Source organism: Populus euphratica, unplaced genomic scaffold (assembly GCF_000495115.2).
Source record: "Populus euphratica unplaced genomic scaffold, PopEup_1.0 scaffold221.1, whole genome shotgun sequence".
NCBI classification, from domain to species: Eukaryota; Viridiplantae; Streptophyta; class Magnoliopsida; order Malpighiales; family Salicaceae; genus Populus; species Populus euphratica.
In genome coordinates, this window is record NW_011499927.1 from 282,389 (window position 1) to 306,039 (window position 23,651).

General features: G+C 33.4%; 3 protein-coding genes and 1 long non-coding RNA gene across 4 annotated transcripts; 2 read left to right on the plus strand and 2 right to left on the minus strand.

The window, feature by feature from the left end:
- Nucleotides 1-395: 395 nt before the first annotated feature.
- On the plus strand, nt 396-4,504 carry LOC105135771 (alpha dioxygenase). The gene is made up of 10 exons (XM_011040803.1): nt 396-524; nt 645-905; nt 1,337-1,486; nt 1,618-1,751; nt 1,882-2,095; nt 2,555-2,700; nt 2,940-3,167; nt 3,484-3,686; nt 3,800-4,043; nt 4,127-4,504. The coding sequence occupies exons 1-10, from the start codon at nt 432-434 to the stop codon at nt 4,350-4,352; spliced, it is 1,899 nt and encodes a 632-aa protein (XP_011039105.1). The 5' UTR covers nt 396-431; the 3' UTR covers nt 4,353-4,504.
- A 5,056-nt stretch (nt 4,505-9,560) lies between these two features.
- LOC105135774 (beta-glucosidase 44-like) lies at nt 9,561-15,095 on the minus strand. The gene is made up of 11 exons (XM_011040804.1): nt 14,784-15,095; nt 14,553-14,611; nt 13,850-13,925; nt 13,682-13,753; nt 13,491-13,578; nt 13,069-13,321; nt 12,857-12,972; nt 10,401-10,618; nt 10,269-10,300; nt 10,086-10,188; nt 9,561-9,990 (listed from the first exon to the last, which is right to left on the minus strand). Exons 1-11 carry the CDS (start codon nt 15,031-15,033, stop codon nt 9,713-9,715), a joined length of 1,545 nt encoding a protein of 514 aa, XP_011039106.1. The 5' UTR covers nt 15,034-15,095; the 3' UTR covers nt 9,561-9,712.
- On the plus strand, nt 10,632-11,089 carry LOC105135773 (uncharacterized). Its single transcript, XR_844237.1, has 2 exons — nt 10,632-10,855; nt 10,912-11,089. It is a non-coding gene; the product is annotated as an uncharacterized LOC105135773 (long non-coding RNA).
- A 3,277-nt stretch (nt 15,096-18,372) lies between the features above and the next one.
- On the minus strand, nt 18,373-23,482 carry LOC105135775 (66 kDa stress protein-like). Its single transcript, XM_011040805.1, has 6 exons — nt 23,001-23,482; nt 22,715-22,876; nt 22,445-22,631; nt 21,493-21,915; nt 20,300-20,707; nt 18,373-19,369 (listed from the first exon to the last, which is right to left on the minus strand). The coding sequence occupies exons 1-6, from the start codon at nt 23,390-23,392 to the stop codon at nt 19,112-19,114; spliced, it is 1,830 nt and encodes a 609-aa protein (XP_011039107.1). The 5' UTR covers nt 23,393-23,482; the 3' UTR covers nt 18,373-19,111.
- Between the last annotated feature and the right edge of the window lie 169 nt (nt 23,483-23,651).

The window sequence follows — 23,651 nt, forward strand, 5'->3', positions numbered from 1 at the left end:
TATAATATAATATAATAATAATAATAATAATAATAATAATAATAATAATATATAAATATTATTAAAAGGCGTGGGAAAGCAACAGTGCTTTCCCCACGCCTTTTAGTATATTGTTAATAAAATAACCGTTAAAAAGCAAAAATAATATTTTGTTTTTATTTTTAACTTTCCATTTAATACAACCTTGACTAAAATAGCTGTATGGGATGCACCCAAAATTACTTTGGCAGTGCAACCTACTGCAATATTCAGCGTAACTACTAATGAGAAGATGCCAACGTAGTGTACCACCCACCGGCGTTCCAATTTGCGTATGCTTCTCAATAAATGCATCTTTCCCTCTTTCGCCGTGTAGAAAACCGAAATATAACTAGCTGGCTGAGGCGTACAAAAGCAGCATAAGCTTAGCCAGTACTAAGTATCTCCCACATATGGCATTCTCTCTATCCTCTTCCTTCTTCATTCATCCTCAGCTAAGGCATATTGTTTACAAGATGAATCTTCTTGACACTCTGTTGTTCTTTGTTAGTATCCCATTATCTGTTCATCACCTTCATTTTCTCTGCTTAATTAATCATATGCCTTGATTACATGTATGTTCTTCCTGCTGTTGATGTGTTTGTTTGCATGTCTGAATTTACCAGGTTATACATTTCGTAGACAAGCTGGGGTTATGGCACAGATTACCAGTACTTTTGGGACTTGCTTATTTGGGAATTAGAAGGCATCTGCACCAACGTTTCAATCTCTTGCATGTCGGAGGAATCAATGGTCAGAAATATGAGACTGAAGAGTTTTCTTATCGAACGGCTGATGGCAAATTCAATCACCCTAGTGATGACATTATTGGAAGCCAAGGAACTTTTTTTGGTCGCAACATGCTCCCAGCAAATTCAAGATACGGGGTTCGTGTAGTGATCCAATTGATTATATACCTGGAATTCATTGTTAATTAAGAAAAGAAATCCTTAATCACCCTTTAAGCATTCCATTAATACAATTTGTTTTTCAAACTCACCCTTATATTTCTCTACGTTCGTTTCCAACATATAAAAACTCTGGTTGTTTCAGTGAGTTGAAAGCGAGGTTGCTAAAGATCTACTAAAATCATAGAAAAAATTGCTAAACGATGAATCATTTCAGTTTACCTTATGATATATATTTCCCCATTAAAGAGTCTAAAATTAATGTAAAAAAAATGAAACCAATGATTATTATATTAATTGCTTTTGGCAATGAAAGTTTTGTAGATTTTGGATACACATTTTACAAGTGATGAAACAGATTTAAGATGATATGGTGCTCTAGCATACATTTAAGATGTTTGTCTTTGCAGTTGCTGGATCCTCATCCAACAGTTGTCGCCAATAAGCTTTTGGCAAGGAATAAGTTCGTAGACAATGGGAAGCAATTCAACATGATAGCCTGCTCATGGATACAATTCATGATTCATGACTGGATTGATCATATGGAGGACACCCAACAGGTCCACACTGTCAAGATTATTGCACCAACTTTTTTCGTTCCTACCAGAATTAAGAAAATATGCAATGATCCTAGATTGAACTCCCTTCATAGAACTTCAACTAGGAAGACTGATGTTTACTATGTTAGCAGGTTGAACTTAAAGCACCTGATGAAATAGCAGATGGGTGTCCATTGAAGTCATTCAAATTCTACAAGACAAAGAAAGTTTCAACAGGTTCACCATACATGAAGACTGGATCTCTAAACACAAGGACTCCTTGGTGGTAAGTCCTCATTTTAAATTTGCGTTTATTGGCATGAAGACGAGAAAGTTCAGGATTCTATGAATTGAACATAAAATACTGTCTTTATTTTTCCATTTTCAAACTTGCCTGCTTCTTCTAATTTAAGCAGGGATGGAAGTGTAATTTATGGGAATAACGAGGATGGGATGAGAAAAGTTAGGACATTCAAAGATGGGAAATTAAGGATTGCTGGAGATGGACTTCTTGAGCACGATGAGAAAGGGATTCCCATCTCAGGAGATGTCAGGAATTGCTGGGCAGGCTTTTCTTTATTACAAGCCTTATTTGTCAAAGAACATAATGCCGTCTGTGACATGCTTAAAGCAAGTGCTCATTCTTTCTCCATTTTTTCGTTTAGTTTTTCCTGTCTACTACCTTTTTGTGATTCAAGTAAAACTGAAATATCTGCACTGTGTTTGAATCCTGAAATGTGGTCTTTAAGCACATTTGTAAAACCATCAAGTGCATATTTTGATCCTAGGCAATTATCCTGTCATAAAACTGTTACTTCATATATGCTACAATTGTTTCCACGCGTCAAATCCTAATCAAGTCTTGTCATACAAAAATTGGAGATGAAAAGCAATGTCATCACACAGTTATGGCCCCATTGAATTAAGGTCACAAAGTTTGAAACTTTTGCCATTAACTAGAATGCAACTCTTTAACAAACAAATCAGGAAATAAAAATTTAACATGAGTATGAACTTTCTGAAAGAGAAATAAGGATGTCAATACATTTGTTTTGCTGATGCTCCGGTTTATTTTCCTTCTGTTTTCAGGAAAATTACCCTGATTTTGATGATGTAAAGCTGTATCGACATGCCAGATTGGTTACTTCAGCTGTCCTTGCCAAAATTCACACCATTGATTGGACTGTAGAACTACTTAGGACTGATACTCTCCTTGCAGGGATGAGGATCAACTGGTGAGATGACAATTCTATTGAATAACTATATAAATTTGCTACACTATAGAGATTCCTACACCTTGCAGAAATCGGAGTGTATATATATATATATGTTAAGGCAAGCAGTAGTGAACTGTATGCAGCTGACAATATTCCAGTTGCCTTCAGGCTACTCGTAATTAATTAAAGCTAAAACATCTTTGCAGTTGTTTGCATGTCGCATATATAGTCAAGTTAATGAGTTGTGTTTGGCACAGGTATGGATTTTTGGGGAAGAAAATTAAGGATTTATTTGGGCACTTTGGTGGCCCAGTACTGAGTGGATTGGTTGGTCTTAGGCGACCAAGAGATCATGGAGTTCCCTATTCACTGACCGAAGAGTTCGTGAGTGTCTACAGAATGCATTCACTGCTGCCTGACAAACTCATTCTGAGAGACATCCATTCCACAGCTTCAGAATATGAATGCCCTCCAGTAGTTGAAGAGTACTTGTCTTTCCCTCTTCTTTCTTCATATGCTAAATTACATCATTAGAAGTTTTAGACATTGTTTGGTAGAGAATTTTTGAAAGATCATATAAGGATACCAAACCAATCTGCTTCTCTACCTTTTGTTTCTCGGTAATATTAACTTTCAGAAAGCATTTAAAAGCTTGGTGATTGTTCTGAATTTTGTTGTCAAACATAATTTACAAAAGCAAGCAGTGATAGAAGTAATTATCTTTCAGACACTGGTTCCATCATGATGTATTAATTTCTTTACGACTAAGACTAACTCTATTTAATCTATATGATGAATTAGGGTGCCAATGAGGGAAATGGCTGGAAAAGAGGGGGAGAGAAGATTGTCAGAAGTAGGAATGGAGCAGATGCTGGTATCGATGGGTCATCAGGCATGTGGAGCTGTCAAATTGTGGAACTATCCATCATGGATGAGAAACCTTGTTGCTCATGATATTAATGGAGAAGACAGGCCAGATCAAGTTGATATGGCTGCTATGGAAAGCAAGTCACTTGCACACTCAAAACATCTTCATTTTGTTATTTCCTTTCTTCTTCAAGTACTGGCTTCATTCCCTCATAATCCAAGTGTTAACATAAAGTTTTTTGTTGATTAGTTTATAGAGATAGGGAGAGAGGAGTTGCTCGTTTCAACGAATTCAGAAGGAACTTGCTGATGATTCCGATTAGCAACTGGGAAGATTTGACAGATGATGAAGAAGTTATAGAAGCTCTTCGCGATGTGTATGGAAATGATGTCGAAAAACTAGATTTGCTGATAGGCTTGCATGCAGAAAAGAAAATCAAAGGCTTTGCGATAAGCGAGACTGCTTTCTTCATCTTTTTACTTGTTGCCTCGAGGTATGCTCTACCCCATCTCACATTTCAAGATAGAATGATCCCCACCTTCTGCTCTTTCTCTAATTGATATAAGATAATATCAGGAGGCTAGAAGCTGATCGTTTCTTCACCACCAATTTCAACTCTCGAACCTACACAGAGAAAGGCCTCGAATGGGTTAACAAGACAGAGACCCTTAAAGATGTGATCGATCGCCATTTCCCTGGTATGACAAAGAAATGGATGAAGTGTACGAGTGCATTCTCAGTCTGGGATTCAGAACCTAATCAAACAACCTACATTCCCCTGTATCTAAGACCAGCCCCATGAAATGCTTTCTTTGATGTGTAAAGCAATCTCAATGGCCTAAAGTACTAGTAGGATCCGGCAAAGCATGGGAAAACATGGACTTTTTAAAAATTTATTCTGCATACAACGATAATTTTGCCAAAACAATCTTATGCACATAGGAGAATAATATGAACGCGAAATGCATCATATATATATAGAGAGAGACAGAGAGTGGGAAATTCAATTTTGTACGTCAGAATACTCATCAAGGACGAAAGAATTCTACAAATAACTTGAAAGTTATTTGATATAATGATTCCCACTTCAAATTAAGCAATTTCTTGATCATCTTCTGAACCGTGGTTCTTTAAACCTTACCTCTAGGCATCAAAAAGGTTAATTCAGTAGAGGTTGTACATCTAGTTCCTTCCAACACATATATACTCTTAGCCAAGTATTTTACGAGGCAAGAACCTGTGTTCATACGTAGACCATTCCAGGAGAAAGGAAGCTTTGTTTCATGACAACGATTTTTAAAATCTGCAAAAACTTGGATCACCATGGAAACTGTGCCATCTTCATCCGTTTAGAAATTTGACTTCTGGAATAGCAGTTTTTTTCTCAAGAAAAAACGACTTCGAAGCCTCTTTCTTTACAAACCTAGCTGTTTCTGATTATCAAACGCATACAATATTTAATGATAAGAAAAATCAAATATTCATTTAATTAATCACCTTAATTATCTCCACCGAAGAACACATATAAAACCCTACAAAATCTTCAACTTCCCACCAATAAACATAAAAAAGAAGAAGCCATGAAGCCTTCTAACATGATCTCATGGCTCATTAGCGTGGCTTTGATTATTTGTGTGGTACATGTTGAGGCTATTCGATATGTTAGACCAGGAGATCTTAATAAATGCAATGTGCCCGGACATCGACCTGAAGATTGCCGGCCTCCTCCTAGACCACCCTTGAATATACGACGTCGCCCTTGTTTAATAAAAGAGCGATGCCGGGGCGGTGTTGACCAAAGTCTAGTCTCGGAGCAACATGGAAATGAATATCTCCCAAACCTGGGATCTTCCTCCTCTCCATCTGAATCTCCATATTAGCAAAGCCACCTGAGCCGACTCCAGTTTATGCCCCACTAGCCAATATATATGAGAGGAGTTAGAAAAGGATCATGATAGAGGGATGCAAACTGTTGATGCAGACTAGTATTGTACGGTCCAAATTAAAAAATTAATCGTGAGCCGACTCCATTTTGTGCCCCACTAGCCAGTATATATGAGAGGAATTAGAAAAGGATCATCCGCAAACTGTTGATGCAGACTAATATTGTACGGTCCAAATTAAAAAATTAATCGAATAAATAGATTAAAACCCAAATAAAAACGATAATCAAATAATATGCTGAACTTTTTCTTTCATTGCATCACAAATGAGTCCTGTAATTTGATTTTTATTTTTCTTATTGGCTAATAATAATAACAATGATAATAATTTATCTTTTATTTTTTAATATTAGAGATGAGTCCTGTAATTTGCAAATTTATTTTTATTTTTCTTATCGGCTAATAATAATCATAATGATGATAATTTATCTTTTATTTTTTAATATTAGAATTCATCCTCCATCTTGTAATTTCTTTATAAATTGTTTGGAATTAATTATCTATTCTCTAACATAATTAAATTTAATTATAGAATCAATTAATAAATAAGTTGAATTCTCAAAGATATATATTCTATTATAATATTCTATTTATTTTATTTTTTATATTACTCTCGTCATCTTCATCTTATTTACTCGTAACAAAAAAGAAAAAAAAAGAGTAATTAGTGGTATTTCAAGATACTAATTTCAAAATTAAATTTATTTGTCTTTTAGTGCTGTAAATAGATGAGTTAATTTCTAATTTATTTTTATATTATTTTTAAGAATTGAATTTAACAATGACAAGTATACAAACATGAGCCTATAAATTAAAATTTTCTCTCAGTGACAAAGGAAATAGTAAGATAATAATCTATGGGTGTAATTTAACAATGATATTTTCATAGTATTTTTGATAATTTTCTGATAATAAATATTAACTTTTAACTTACTTTTTTCATGCTACCCAAGGCCATGTTGAAAATGAATGAAAAAATATTGATTGATATAAAGAAATATGTTGCCAGCTCACATAATTTACTGAATATTTTATATTAAAAAATCGAAGTAACAACAATCTATTACAGATTAGAAATTAATGGGTTTACTTTGATAACTCATTTTCTATTTTACAATGGGATTGCATGATCTCATTAATGCAAATATCACTATTAAAAAATTAATAAATAAAAATAAAAATACTGATATTTTTATCAATAATTTTTCGATAGATTTTACTGATAAAAATATTTTGTTGGTATATATTAGGAGAATTACAGTGAAAAAAATAATTAAAACAAAAATATTTTTATCAATAATTTTTTGATAGATTTTACTGATAAAAATATTTTATTGGTATATACTAAGAGAATTACAGTGAAAAAAATAATTAAAACAAAGTAAAAAATAATGACGTGTCATTTATACCAACAGAATAAAGTCTTTTAGTAAAATCATTGGTAAATTGTGAATATTATTCATCATGTTAATTACAAAGAGAATCACCAATAAAAAATTCTATCTGTATTTTCTAAAGAGCTTTGGAACTATTTATTTTTTAATTATACTGTTAATTACTGTTATTTGCAGAAAAAATCACTGATAGAGTGAAAAATCATTAGAGATATTTGGCAATTTTCTGAAAAATTTTGATTAAATAATACAGATGGAATCACCAATTGATTGAAAAATTATCAGTGATATTTGATGGTTTTTGAAAATTTTTAATTAAATTAAAATTTTAAATTAAATATTATAGATGGAATCATCAATATTTAATTATTTATCAGTAAAACATTCAATAAAACATGCCAAAAAAAACCTAGAATCCCTAATTTCACATAAGACAAAGCTCTTTTGTTCTTCTTGTTTTTCTTTTTTTTTTTTTCTATATGTAAAAAACATCAATCTCAATTTCTCTCTCTTCTCCTCTTTCCTCAACTCCTTCTCTTCTTTTTTATGTTTAGGTATGTTTTTTTTTTTTCTTTTTTTTTTTTTCTATATGTAAAAAACATCAATATCAATTTCTCTCTCTTCTCCTCTTTCCTCAACTCCTTCTCTTCTTTTTTATGTTTAGGTATGTTTTTTTTTTTTCCTTTTTTTTCTTAATTTTTTTAATTAATATTTCTTTCCTCAACTTCTTCTCTTCTTCTTTATATTCAGGTATGTTTTCTTTTTTTTTTCCTTTTTTTTCGTGTTTTTTCTCTATATTTGTTTTTAATTTTATTTTTTCCTCTTCTTAACATCACTTGCAACTATGTTAAGGTAAGATTTTTTTTGTTTTTTCTCTATATTTGTTTTTAATTTTATTTTAGTTTTTTCTTAATAATTATATGAATGTTGTAGTAGGATTTGTTTTTTTCTATATGAGGTCAATTTTTAGTTTATTTATTTATAGGATATTTAAATTTTTAGCAATCACAACTTTATTTTTTTCATATAAATTTTTTAAAATGAATTTATTTTTTTAAGTTATTTATTTGTTGCAAATTTGTTTGAGTTGATTTTATTTTTATTTTTTCTAGGTGTTTTAAGTATTATAGAGTGTTAATTTATATTAATTTAATTATTTTATAGTTTTGTAAAATGATTTTTTAAAATATTTTTAAATAATTACCGACAAAATTACATATAATATTTTTCAGAAAAAACATATACCGACAAAATCAAGCGAATATTGTTGCCTTTTTTTAATCGGACTTGAAGAGTTCTGGATGCTGGTTGCATAACTTCATGTTGGTGGTGTTTAACATTAGCAATGCTAATCTAACAGTATAAGCCTGCATATGCAGTTTGTTTGTGACTTGTGTGCAGCTTTTTTTCCTTTGACTGATTGAAAATAACTCCAGAGAAATTCCTCCTTCAGTAGCAACTGCAATTGCTCAAGGGATCTTGGATTCAAAAACCATGGAGGCCTTCGCTTGTTTCCCAGGTCCTGGACATCATCCAGACCCTATTGTCGTTCAAAATCCTTCTCATCCCAGAAACCCAAAGCTAGTATTATATCCAGACAAAAGGACATCTCGATGGCTTTTCTTTCCTACAAAACTGGAGAAGATAGTGCAGGCCAGTTCTTTTAACCCCATTTGATCTTTACTGATACAGATATTTAGAAGTAGCATAACTTTACAGAGTATGCGTTTACTGTACTAGGTGTGTTAATGAAGCAGGAGCCTCTTTCAACTGAGAGGATGTATATCAGCGAAGCTCTAGCCCTTTAGAAACTACGTTCGTCACGTAATGTTTAAAGTACAGAAACAGCAATGGTTCCCAATGATGTTCCACTGATGATACCTCAGAACCCATTCAGGATTCGACAAGTCGAAGAAACCTACTTGGATCAGAAAAATAGCAGCACTGAACAAATCTCAGTTGTGATTGACTCGGAAAAGATGAATACACCATGTTTAAAACCTGATGACGTTCAGTCAATGGTTCATGATAGAAAAGAAAGAAAACAAAGTTCGCTTAGGCCAGGGTGAACAAGCATCAGCGGTAACCAAGGTAAAAAACTCAGACAACTTGTATGTCAGTAAGGAGTCCCAAGAAAGTGTGAATTCTAAGCCTAGAAAGAGTCCTAACGAAAAAGATATGAATGAAAAGGAGAAGAGAAGCAAGCACAGGATTTTAAAGAACACGAAGAATACTATTTTGAATTTCTTTTCTTGTGTGTATCCTTTCGATCTCCATGGTCATAATTCAGAGCCCATTTTTTCGTAACTAGTAGGAACCTTTCATGGAAATTCTGAAATAGGCCACTGAAAAATTGGATTAAGATGTGGATTTGAGATCAAACTTTTAGGTTGCAAGGTCAGTAGAAGTTGCCCTATTGTTGTCCACCAAAGACGAGGACTGCATGTCTGCATGGCAATTTGCAGTTTCTGAGCCTGACTAATGAGAGCTGAGACTGAGATCGATATCCTGGTTTCTTATGGAGATACGAGATTAAATTTTGCATCATCATTCAAAGTTAACGCAGTTCATTCAGAAAAATAGTCAGCTAAATTTCACAAACAAGGACAACTATAAGGCCATGCTTGTGTACGTCATTTCTCTGCAATTTTATGTTCTTGATCGGTTAAGCTGTTTCATTATGATAGCAGATGTGTAAATTATTATTAGCGCCACTGAACAAACTCAAGCAGTGAAGGTGCCCAAACACAACGTTCTTGATAGCTTTACTGTAAAAATATTAATTTCCAGACAACTAAATCAAAAGGAAAGCCTGGCTGCTATGTTTAGTGTTTATTCCGCTCCAGTAGTTTCTTGAACCAATAGGCAGACATTTTGGGGTACCTCTTTAGGTTGGTGTAATCAACATATACTATGCCGAACCTTGAAGTGTAGCCTGACCTCCATTCAAAGTTGTCAAGCAATGACCATGCAAAGTAACCAGCTAAATTGGCTCCTTCATCAGCTGCCTTCTTCAGCTGAGTCAAATAGGCCTTAAAGTAGCCAATTCTAGTGGTGTCGTGCAATGCTTTCGAACGGGTGAAATTACCAGGATCATCCATCCCTATATATATATATATATTGACAGAGTATAAAAACAAGCCCACAAAAAGTTATAATTTAACACAAAAAAAAAAAAAGCATATAGGTAGCTCATACCATTTTCAGATAGTATAATTGTAGGGTTTCCATAGCGCTCTTTGATGTACATCACAGCCTTGTACATACCCCATGGTACATTGTAAAGCCAATTAGAATTTGCCTGCAAATATCCAGTTATTCATATGAAATAAAATCAAATCCATAGCTCATGCATTATTAACACACAGGTAAAAAACTTACTCTTGGACCAATTGGCACTCCATTCTTCTTATCTGCAAAATTCACAAGACACTGAAATTTAGTGACTGAAGGAGTAAACGAAGTTTGAAGCTCCATTTATTCGAGGGGGAAAGAAATCCAGGAGTTTCTTACAAGCAAACCCAACATTCCAATCCTGCTGGTAGCCCAAGTACTTCGGTTTAGGCTGATGAGGATCATACATGTAGAAAGTTGTATATTGGTTGATGCCCACAAAATCCATTGAGCCCTTCACCATCCTAACTTCTTCTTTTGTAAACTGGGGTAGTCTATTCCCGACAATATTTTTCATTGTTTTTGGATATTCACCATACACAATAGGATGGATAAACCTACAAAAAGCAAAGTCCATGTGATATGAATTTTTTGAAAGCTATGAAGATGTCTAAATTATATCATAAGGTTAGTTGATTGTATCACATGGAAGTGTGATTCAACTGGAAAGCCCTTGAAATATCTTATTTGTCTCATTATTATGAAAATTGTTTATATCCAAAGTTTTAGACCATACTTTCATATTCTTTCCAAGGCACACTCTTTAGACATATCTATTTCACCAACAATCTAATATCTATTTCACCAACAATCTAACTGTTTGACATATCTATTTCACCAACAATCTAACTGTTTTAAATAAATTTCAGATAGCTGACACTAAGATGCAAGTTCATAAAATGTGTCAGTTAAATGCATCAAATTTATATTATCTGCAAAGTAGCATGCTGCTATGGTTTCCAAATTTCAGCTCGTTGTTATGAGCTGTAAACTCACATTTCACACTGGAATATTCAGTTACTTAGAAATGAGAAACGTTGCAGCCATCTTTCTTTAACTCTTACAGAGTAGATGGCTGGAAAAGCTGAATATAGAGGTGTCAAATATGGCTGCAATCACAGGGGGAAATGCTGAAAATGGAGGAGCAGCCAAGTCAAAAAATGGCCGCAGTAAAGTTAGTCTTTCTAGCTGGTTTATTTATTAACATGTAAAGAAGCCCTCTACTATAAATATAAATAGAGACTTTCTCCTTAGTTTTTGCTAACTCCTTTCACTTTTGTTTCTCCTAAATAAGAAGAGAAAGAGTTAATATTGTGGTGTTCTCTCCACGTATTCAGATGAAAAGTTGTGGTGATGAGATTACTGATAGAAGAGTTGTAGATAAAGTGTTGTTTAGCTTTCCAGAGAAGTTTGATCCTACTGTGGCTGCTATAGAAGAAACAAAAGATTTGTTTATGTTGGGCGTTCCAGAGTTAATGGGTTCATTATGAGAAGAGATCAGTCAAGAGAAGTGAAAAGTAAGTAGAGATTAGTTTTCAATCAAAGCACTCTTGGTACACAAAATCCTTTACAGGTGAATGAAATAAGTAGAGGAAGGGGTAGAAATCAAAGGGAAAGAGGAAGAAGTAATTTAGGAAGCAACTATGGTGATGACAGAAGTGTCAGAAGGTTTCATTTCTTATAATAGACCAGGCCATGTGCCTAAAAATTGTTGGTATAAAGGAAAGACACGATGTTTCAATTGTAAGGGGTTTGGTCACTTAGCTAAACATTATAGTATGAGGAACATTCCACAAGGAAATATTATTAAAGATAGAGAAGGTATGGAAACATGTTATACTTGTCATAGTAGCAACGGAGACAAGAAAGGACAATGGCTCATTGATAGTTCTTGTAGCACTCACATGAAACCGAGCAAAAACATGTTCAATGACATTGATATAAAAAGGCAAACTAGAGTGAAGATTGAGAACAGAGAATTTATAAGTGCAGGTGGCTTAGGCATCACTGAAGTTGAAACAACGAATGGAAAACAAGTGATTCATGAGGTAATGCATGTGCTGGGTATAATTTGTTAAGTGTTGGACAACTTATAAAGCATGGCTATTCATCGCATTTTGAAGATCAATATCACACCATTTATAATAAAACTCTAATGATAATGTAGAAGATGTTATCACAAAGCTGATCGATGTTGGCAAGTTTATTTGGAGTACATCCTCTTATGGCTTAGCAAAAAAGTAAAGGACATGTAGTTGGAAAGAATTAAAAAATAGAAGGAAGTGAAAAGTGAGTTTAAGTGGGCGAATACGAGTTGTAAGCTCACATTTCAGACTTGAAAAGTAAATTACTTAGAGAAGAGAAAGATTGCAGCCTGCCTTCTTCAACTCTTGCAAAGTTTGTGGCAGGAGAAGCTGAATATGAAGGTTTAATCACAATTAGAAATGCTGAAAATGAAGGAGTAGGCATATTAGTTTGTTTAGTTGGTTTTTTTGCGTAAAAGGTAAGGAAGTTCTCTACTATAAATAGAGGTCTTATTTTTCCACTTAAATCTTTATACCTCAACTCTTTACTTTAGCTGTATGCTACTGTTTCAACCCAACTCAAACCATCAACATCCTCACAATCACAATATATTTTGGTGGTGTTTTATCACTATAGTGAAAAATAATTAATCAAGAATGTCAACTTTAGTCATCTTGGGAAATTCTGTGTGGTCCTTGATTACTCCTCATTGACCACTACATGAAAGAAAGAGAGAATTTCTTGTATCAGTAAGCAGTAAAGATTTTTACCATCCAATGTGAAAGTCTCTTGCTCTTTGAGCTGCTAAGTTGTCAGCTTTTGAGCTGGTAAGAGGTTCGTAATAAACAAAATCCAAGAGAATCCCAATCCTTCCCTTTTGTTTTTCCTGCAATGTAGAATGAAAAAGGAAAAGGTATATAGCATTCTGCTCCATTGAATACATGAATTCCATCCAGTTCAAAACAGAAGAACAGATGCTAACTTGATACTTATCGCGGTATCTCTGAACTGCAGCTGCATGAGATAAAATCAAATGATGAGCAACAATATAAGGCTCTGTTGCAGAATCGCCAGCTGTACAGTTCCCGAATGCTTTGGAACACCTGCCAGGAGCAAATAATCCATTATCATATCCAAGTGCAGCTACCACTCTGGGTTCATTGAATGTCATCCAATTCTTCACTCGGTCTCCAAAGGTCTTGAAACAGAAGTCTGCATAATCGGCAAAGTCTTTCCTGCAGAGTTTGAGGCATTTATCAAATTTCAATCTATTTAAAGATGATTGCTCAGAAACATAATCCCCAGAATAACATGCCTGAGAAAAATCATTCCAGTCATCCAAAATACAAAATATAAGGTAAAAACTATACATGGGGAAAAATCAGTTCTTATTACTATGCTTACACGACTTGGTAACTCAGCAATCCTTTATACTTCTTCTCAAGTGCTAGGGGAAGATCATAGTGATAAAGATTCGCATATGGAGTAATGCCTGCAAAATATTCATGGACATCATATCCCCATCTCTTGATAAATGTGTAGTGATTAGTTGGCAATCAACATGTATCTAATTCAAATTTCATAGAAAAGCAAACCTTTTTCAATCATGTAGTCGATCAACCTATTGTAGTATGCAACTCCCAACCAATTCACTTTTCCAGTTCCATCTACATCAAAGAAGTCAAAGAAGTTTAGGCTGATCCAGTGACACAAATTTTTAAAAAGAGTTCAAATTTAACAGAAACTGCATCTGAATCAACTACCAGGGAAAATTCTGGACCATGAAATTGAGAACCGGTATGCATCGAAGTTCAACATTTTCATGATATCTACGTCTTCCTGCAACATCAGAAGAAGAGCATAAACTTACCATTTTTGTTCCTGAATGACAAGAACTTGATATAACTTGCATAAAATCAAGAATGGATATTATAATGTTAATGATCTGTATAAATGACAAGTTACATTAATATAAAACATCATGAGTAAGGTTTAGTAACAACAGTATGGTAGATTTTCCCCTCATTCTTAATGAGCAGTGTTCAAAACTGCTGAAATTAAAACTATATTTGTAGGCATTTCCCCTCATTCTTAACGATGCAGTGTTCAAAACTGCTGAAATTAAAACTAAAATGAAAGTTTAAACACAGGAATTGTTCCCTTTGATTCAACTATTGAACGACAGAAAATAACTCAACAGATCAGTCAAAATCCCATTCATTCATCTGTAGAAGGACGAAGAATAACTTAATAGATCAGTGAACTGTCATGTAAATCAGTAATCAGAAAGATCATGAAGCCTCTAGCCTGGTCAAAGGGTTATCATTAATGATGACCACATTCTCATGGCACCCCATTTTTGGTGGATGTCTTATTGCAGACATGATTAAAACCATCAGTATAGTTACAACATAAATATACATTATCATACGAATAAAAGAAATGGAAGGACAAGACAGGACCTACCTTGTAGTGGTGATACTGGTCGACTGCCACTTCCCCTGTGGCATTATTGGCAACGATCCCTGTTCATAACATCACATTTCATATCATTAAAGATATTAATCTAAAACCTCAAGTTTTAATTTTTACTAGCTGTTGTCTTAAAGACAACAAAAACATTACTATCAAATTTAATTTTTGTTAACAAGGCGAGCAAAGCGAGCACTAGAAATCAATTATGTTTAGTATTATTACCAGGAATTTTAACAAATTCATCCCAAATGCTAGGCCCGCGACCATCCTTCTCAGCCATGCCTTCAACTTGATAAGCAGAAGTAGCAGTTCCAAAGACAAACCCCTTAGGGAAGCTGTGTCTCAGCCCTCCGGCTGCTTCCAAACCAACGGTCTCAGGCTTCTCTGAGGCTCCATTGGATTCTGCTGCATGGGAGATACACTGAACAATACTGAGACAGAATATCAAGAATGGCAATGCCTTAGCTCTCATCTTGAAGAGAGTGAGTACAGAGAGAAAGAGTACAGAGATTAAGTACAGAAAGTAAGGGAGTTTGTGGTTTTTTATAGAAATGAAAATTACAAAGAATGCGAAAAACCTTTACACGTTAACGTTATGTAATAAAATAATGAAAAATCAAAGAGAAAATATCCAATGTGGGGTGCCTCACGCATCTTATCCAATGTGCGTTGGAGTTGGATTTTTTTATTTATTATTATTAATATAGATTTCCGAATCTCGAATACTTCTATGAACTTTAAAATTAATAATAATATGAATTTTTAATAATTTTAAAATAATTTAAATTTATAATCAGTAAAAAACAAACTTAAAATCTTACCAATTATAAAATTTATTTTTCTTGATTTATCTTTACCTGTGATAAGATTTTAATTTAATTAAAAAAATAATTTTGTTCTAATAAAATAATAGAATGATGAAGATTTATTAATATTCTATAATATATTATTGAAATATATGTATGAAACATATCAAATCATAAATTGAAAAAATTATGTTTTAACCAATGGTAAAAATTACGTTCATTTGTTATTTCAAGCTTGAATTTTGTCTTAATTTCTTAATTTTTCAAAAATATGATTTATTTAAGAATTCGCAAAGAGAGAGTAGATGGATGGAGCAAAGACAGTGTTAATTTGGTAGTGCTATCTTGCGGACCAAATTACGGAGTGGTGAAGTGTCGTTTTCGTCACATGAAGGAAACATCTCCCTTGGGTTGTCGGATCGCCTGGACTTGTTTGTAAGGACGATTGTGACGTTTTTACGTTGTTTTTTAAAAATTTAATTTTTTTATTATTTTGATAGGCGTGATATAAAAGGTAATTTTAAAAAATAAAAATAAAAAGTATATATTATTATACTACCAAACACCTATTAAAAATATAACGGCAGTATTTATGTGCCTGGAACCAATGAGTTAAATCATGATGAGATTTTTATGTGCCCGTAATCATCTTCACTTTGGTTGGTTTCTATTTCCCACTCATTTGGCATCTAATTTAATTTGAATGTTAAACTTTAAAAAATTTATTACTTTCAATTTCTAAAAGCTCCTCAAGTAATCACATATTAATAAATATTCTATTTAGAGGTATAATTATGGTTGGTTTAAAAAAAATTATATAAAATATATTAAAATGATATTTTTAATTTTTTTAAAATTATTTTTAAAATCAATAAAAAAATTAATTTTTTTACAGAAATAAAAATAATATTACTTACATGCCCACATCCTCGATGCCTAATACTATTTGGAATTGGCAAGGAAGATGCTTGAAGTGACATAAAGGTCAAAAGTGACATAAAGGTGAAAGTCATTTAATCTTTATATATAAAGTACAGCTCTATTAATCAAATATATGTAAAAACTAGAAATAATTAGAAAGAAAATAAATAAACTAGTCGATACTGTATTTAAGATGTCATGTAGAGTTCCATGGGTACTTGACATTGAGCTCCAAGCAGCCTAATAGCGTTAGAAATTGTTTAGCCAAAGATGAAGAAAGGCCTCCAAGGATAATAAAACAAACTTTTGCCGAGGAGAGTGCAGCGAGTGATTTGAAAAAATCAAATAAAGAAAAAAAAATTAATTAACCAATTAAAAAAATCTAAAAAAAATATTATTCAATTCAGTTTCAATAACTAAGACCGAATTAAACCAATTTTAAAATTAAAAAAAAAATATAAACACTTTTTTTTCTTCCATCCAATCTATATAGTTTGAAATAGTTTTGGTTTTAAATTAAAAAAAAAAATAGTTTAGAAATCACAATTAAGATTTCACATGCCTGAACTTTAAAAATGTTTTTATTATTAGAAATGTGTTCTAAAATACAATTAAGGTTTTGGGAAAACATGTGTTCATGCTCAGTTCTCATATACGTTTCTCTAATATCCAGTTTGTGCTTCAGGATGCCTCGTGGTTGACGAGAAATTAATCATGCAAGGCCATCCGTCTCTAAATAAAATCTGTTACGTGAAGCTTTAGTGAGTGTTTGTTAATGTAATTGTTTCTGTTGCAAATCATGAGAAATAATAATTTAGTAATTATTAAAATATTATATGCTGTTTATGAATTCCATGCTAATTTGTGTTTGAAATGTAGGGAAAAGAAAGTAGTTTTTTGTTGCTTCCTTGCACGGACAAATCACACATACAGTGTAATCATGTTTTATTGTTCTGCTCAGAACTAATTCGATTTAAAGCTAAATATATATTAAATTAAGATTAATTTAGTAAAATAACAAAATTATTTTTATTTTTAAATATATTTTATTCAAAAAACTAATTTTTAATATTATTTAATAATATTATATAAATTAAACAAAAATCATGTATTAACAAAATTTAATCACAATCTCTATTTTATTCTTGATTATATTTTACTTGCGCAAAAAAAAATCAAGCAAACTATAGTTTTTACCGAATATATTTTATACATGATAAAAATTATAAATAATTTAATGAAATAATAAAAAATATTTTATATAAAATATTATTTATTTCATAATATAATAACAATAATTAAATCTATAATATTTAAATTAAAAATCATTAATATTAATATATATTTTTTAAAATTATTTTATAACTTAAATTTCAAAAAAATTCTTAATCAAACATATTAAATTACTTTGTATTCAACCATAATTTTAACCAATATAGTTACAATTGTTTTTTAAATAATTTTTCATGCTGAAATACATTAAAATAATATTTTTTTATTTTTTAAAATATTTTTAAAAATAATTTATCAAAACAATCCAAAATATACAAAATTTTTTATTTTTTAAAATATTTTTTAAAATATTTTTAAAAATAATTTATCAAAACAATCCAAAATATACAAAAAAAAATTAACTTTTTACCAAAAAATTAAATTTCAAAAAATTAAATTTTTTAAAAATACAATTTATATCTCATTCCCAAACATTCATATAAATAATATTTTTATTTTTAAAAAAATATTTTTTTTAGAAATACAATTTATATTTCATTCTTAAACATTCATATAAATAACAAATTAATTTTAACTAAAAAACTTTTTTATAAAATAATTTTTTTAAAATCACAACCACAAAAAATATCTCACACTTTAAAAACCTGGTGTTTTAGTGGCCTGATGTTTTAGGTGGCCGCACCTGTTCTAGATCATGAGCTCAGGCTTTAGCTATACGGAGCCCTTGTTCTGTGGGCGTGACGTATTCTGATCAAAATATAGTCTCGTTGCATAATTTGTCTACTGGACCCCTAAAGAAGTCTATCATTGTTTGTATGAGCATCTCTGGCATTTCAGTTAAGATGAACATAAACAGCAGATGTAACACAGAATGCAATCACTTCAGCCAGACAAACAGCAGAAAATACAGACACGAGTGGTATCACCCTGCCGGAATAATCCGAAACAGAAACTAACATAACATTCACATTGTGGCACCATCACCTAAAAAAAGGCAGGCAACTTACCAGTGCATATAACCCATCTAACAAACCCAAAACAGAGGAAAAAAGAGGGGAAGAGGGGGTGTTGTGGTAACAATCTACGTCTTTCAGTACTGCAACCATATTCATCCAACTGCGATTTAAGGTCGGTTTCTTGCAAAACCCCAGCTTCTAATGTGAGATTCTGGATGTCTGACATATCTAGGACCGGCACAGAACCTTTCCATAGAACATGCTACATTATATTCCATCAAACAAAGACGCAGCTGCAAAATTCCAGGGTTGCCAAGCAACACAAGACCTAAACCGGTTCCCCTACTTCAATCATCAGTAATCTGAAAAAAAGTACTATCTTCAAACAGCAAAATCTGAACAAAACACTCTTAATCAAACTTATGCTTGTGATAGTCATGGCCGTCATAACCAGAAAGCTGAGAACAGGCTACTTTAACATTCATAAAAATACCATATTCCTAGGCATCAGTCTTTTCTTTCTGACCCCATTCCATGCTGAAGTTGACAATAAAATCCAAATCAATCCAGCATGCTCACCCAGTTTCAAATAATTTGACCTGAATATCTTCATGATGACCTCCATTAATTTATATCACTGTGGATTTACCCTCCAAACACGAACACAAGCATCCTCACCAGAACTTACTACACTATGATCATCAGCAAAAGCTAAACCATAAACTCCACCCAGGTGAGCTCCCTTTATGGTCATCCGACTAGATGCTGGCTTGTCGATTTCATATATGATGACACAGGTGTCAAGCGATCCAGTAGCAACCATGCTGCTGTCAGGAGACCAAGCAAGACAGTTTATGCGGGCAGTGTGGTACAACATGTTTTTAAGCTTTACCTGCACAAAAACGTGGAGAGTGAAAAATAAGGCCCCACAATCCAGCGAGCTAAAGAAAACAAAATAAGGAAACCCAATGTTTCCATTGGACATGAAATAGCCATATTTAAGGGGGTAAAACACAGATGATTAAACGAACTGACAACAAGGCCTAAGGGGCCTGTGGCATATTACACAAACTAGGGAATCCCAATGAAGGAGCAGCACCGAACTGCAATGTACCAGTCAAGCTGTGCCTGCTTATACAGAGCACAATCCTTCCACCAACCCCATCCATTCCCCTTGAAAACTAAAGGAACAACATATAGCACAGAAGGATTTAGGGAATGCAAAGGCTGACATTTAACGGTAAGAATATCAGTATTTATCTGTTTCACTTACAGCCAACATAACTTGTCTCAAGAGTAATAGTTGGACATGAAACCAAACAAAGTCAGATGCAAGGCCAGTAACTATGGAAGTCTGTTTTTGAAAACCAATGTTGAGAACAATACTATGCTGTAAGAAAGTAAATTTCACAGAACCCAGAACCATAATGACAGGAAATATGTTATTCATATTTCATAACATGATGAACTGGACAAATCCATCCAAACCAAATTTGAACACATTGCATCTTACCACAAGTGCATCATTTGGTTCAGTGCCTTCTCTATATCATGTAATTCAATAAGATTTTCAGAGACAGAGATGTGACAGCTAAATTTGCTCTGCTCTGTGAGAATTAGAATGCAAAATACTGAAAAAACTTTAATTCTTACTATCACATAGATACGTTCCAAGTGCCTTACCCACATAAAAGCACACAGACCTGGCACAAGTTTGCACATCTGCCACTTCAACCAACAATAACTAAATTCTATGTATATGCAGTTGTAATGAGACAAGTATAAGATTGGCTTATTGGAGCTTAATAAGTAATCAGAGTACCTCTCTGGAGACACGATCCCAAACTACAGCTTCCCTATTTAAATCACCAGATGCAAACATTGATTCATCTGGAGAATAACAGATGACACTGATAGCACCACGATGTTTCTCAAGGACTGCTTCTTCTGTGAGTGTATCACCTGTGACTGAATATATGTGCAATTTTCCATCCAGCCCACCAATGATTGCTTCACTTCCATCAGGTGCAATTGCAGATGCCGTCACAGCAAAGCCAAGATTGATGGTTGACACAACTTTTGTACCACGAAGCATGACAACACCTGACTCAATCGTGACCAAAGCAAGCTCAGGGCAGAGAAGGGCAAGACTAATGTCTTTTGGTTGGTTTCCCACGTCGATGGAATCTGCATCTCCACAGTGGTCATCAAGCAAACGAACTCTCCATATCTGAAAAATAGAAAGAATAGCAAAGGGAAAGAATTAGAGATGATAAGGAGCACAAATTTCATTTACCAAAGAAGAATAAAAGCACCACAACTTATGTGGAAATCATATTTAGTTCATGATCATACCCAAATCCTGTCTAATTAACAGATGTTGCTAATGAAATTAAAGAAAACAATAAAAATATAAGGGCCAGCCATATGTTGGTAGAATTCAGGGCTCCTTAAACTTTCAGTCAGGAGATTAAAATGAAAAGCTCTCCTTGTTCTTTATTGCATTCGACTTGCTTTTGTTTCAGGATACAATAAATTAGAAATCAACGAGGAACAAATAATTTCCATGTTTAGACAACTTGTAACAGCACCAAAGTATCAAAATCTCAAAGATACTATTTAAGGATGCTTAAAGATGCATTCTAAAGATACAATTCAGGGGATAGGGATCCAGTTTGCTGAATTTGATGCAAACAAAAGAGTACAATATACATAAGTTGAAGAAATTTTTTTCCCATTAAACACTAACCATTTGATACATGTGTTCAACATCAAGGTGGTACAACACTTACAGTCCTAAGAAATAGTACGACTATTAAATAAATTAAAATCCATGCACCACAATTAAGTTAGAAGCTGGAGTACCAAATACAATCCCTCCAGCATGTTTCAAATGTCATTCGCTAATCCTGATAAGCATGAACTATTCACCTCCTCGAATTCATAGTTGATTAAGATGGAATTGGAAACCAGCACAATAATTTAAGAATCATAACATATAACCATGTTAATAACCTTATTATCAAAACCAGATGTGACAATCTCTTCTTCAGCAGCAGCTAAGCATTTAATCTGAGTATTCTCCTTCCTCTGTAATTTGCTACTGTATCCAATGCCTTGAATCCATTTAATTATCAAGCCATCATAGCTGCTGGACAGGATAGTCTTTGGGACATTTTTAAGCACGGATAAGGAAGTAACATTCTTCATATGACCAGCTATTTTCAATGGACTTTTATCAAGATCAATGGCTGAGAAAATGCTAATTGTCCCACCAAGAGAAACAGTAACAAGATGATCATTCTGCCAAAGGCAACCAACTAGCATGTCATCCACTCCACCTGAACCAGAAGAAGTCAAAGTTTTTGTTAACTTTCCACTACCATCATCACAGATCTCCCACACTTTTGCAGACTTGTCAGCAGATACTGTCAGCACCTGCAAATTAGTTTAACCACAAATTGGTTAATCATCAGGAATAAAAAGACATGCTCTGACTAGGGGGAAAAGAGAAGATAATAAATGAACGCCAATATAAAAAGGAAGAACAAAATATCAAAGAAAAAAATCTGCAACAGAGATCGAGCATGTTTGTACAGTCCTCATGGAAATTGATTGAAAATAAATTACTTTTGGCGCGTAAGAGCATAGCAATAAGTTACAAAATGCGAGTAGTCAGCTGCAGACTCTGTTTATCAAAAATGGCCACTGAAGAAAGAAACTAAACAAACCACTGAATTCATTTTAATACTCAATAGTTGCTTCACGCTTTAAAAGAAACGAAACACAAATGAAGAGACAGTGTTGTATATTTTTCCACCCAAACTTCTAGTGTAATGTCCTCATTCAAAATCTTCTTATAATTAACTAAACAGTTTTAAAGGCTCACATCAAATGATATAGGTTTCAGCACCACCAAGCACATGCGCTCACCAGAAAGTTCATTATAAGTTAATGCTAGGCTTACCTGTTTACCATTAGGACTCCAACTAACAGCATAAATGCTGCCCTTATGACCATCCTCGGAAGAAAACTGTCCAATCTTCTCTCCTGTCTTTCCATCAAACAGTATGCCTTTCTTATCAGAACTTACACTGATAAACTTGCTACCATCTGGAGAAAACCGTACACAATTCACAAAATTTGAATGATCCCTGCATATAACCAAAACTTTTCAACCAAAGCACCCTCTTTAGTTTGCTTTAACTCTAAAAACGTAACATAAACCATTACAAACCTGTGAGATGACTTGAATTTAAATGGTGGTCCTTCATAAAAATTAACCAAGAAATCCTCACCACACGTCACAATTCGAAAGGGTCTGGTTGGCTTAAATGCACAACTCAAAACTCGCCTCGAATGCCCATCAAATTCCCCTACATTAGTCCCGGAATCCCACCTATAAAAATAAATAAAAACACCCATCAGCATCAATCACCACACAATAAAATTCTACTGACATTAAGTCCTATGCCATGCCTAACTTTTTTTAAAAATAAAATAACAAAATCATTTCCACTCACATAAAAGCACGAACAAGAGACTTCCCTTTTCCATCCCCAGATGCAACGATCCTCAACCCATCAGGTGACCACTGAAGATCATCGATCCGACCAGTAAGTACTTTGAATTCTTTTTTCAAGACATGATCATTGTAAGCACCCCAGATCCTGACAGTCCCGGATACATCAGCGGAGGCGATCCACTCGCCATTGGGAGAGTATCGCGCGACGGTAGCTTGGTAACCGTGCTCGCCATAGACGGACACGTCAAGTGGGTTGTCAAGGTTGAGGATGAGGATTGATCGGTTGTTTGTGTAGAGGATTTTATTGGTTTTGGGATGACCGGAAATTAGGACCCCCCTGCCTCGCTCGGTTGAGGGAACGCAAGCGTAGGTTTCTGCCAGCTCTGTCATTTGAGAATTGATGGAGAAAGGGAAAGCGGAGATGGGAAAGTGGTGGGGATTTTGAACGTTTCTTTATTTTATTTATATAATCGGTGACGAGCAGAGCGCCTTTTGGGCTAATTATTTAGAATAACTGTTTAGGTCCTGTTTGTTCGGAAAATATTTTTTTTTTTTTAAGAAAAGTTAATTTTTTAAAAGTAAATTAGTTTTTTATATTAAAAAATAAATCAAAAAATACGTTTTTAGTATTTAGCTATATAAAAAAAGT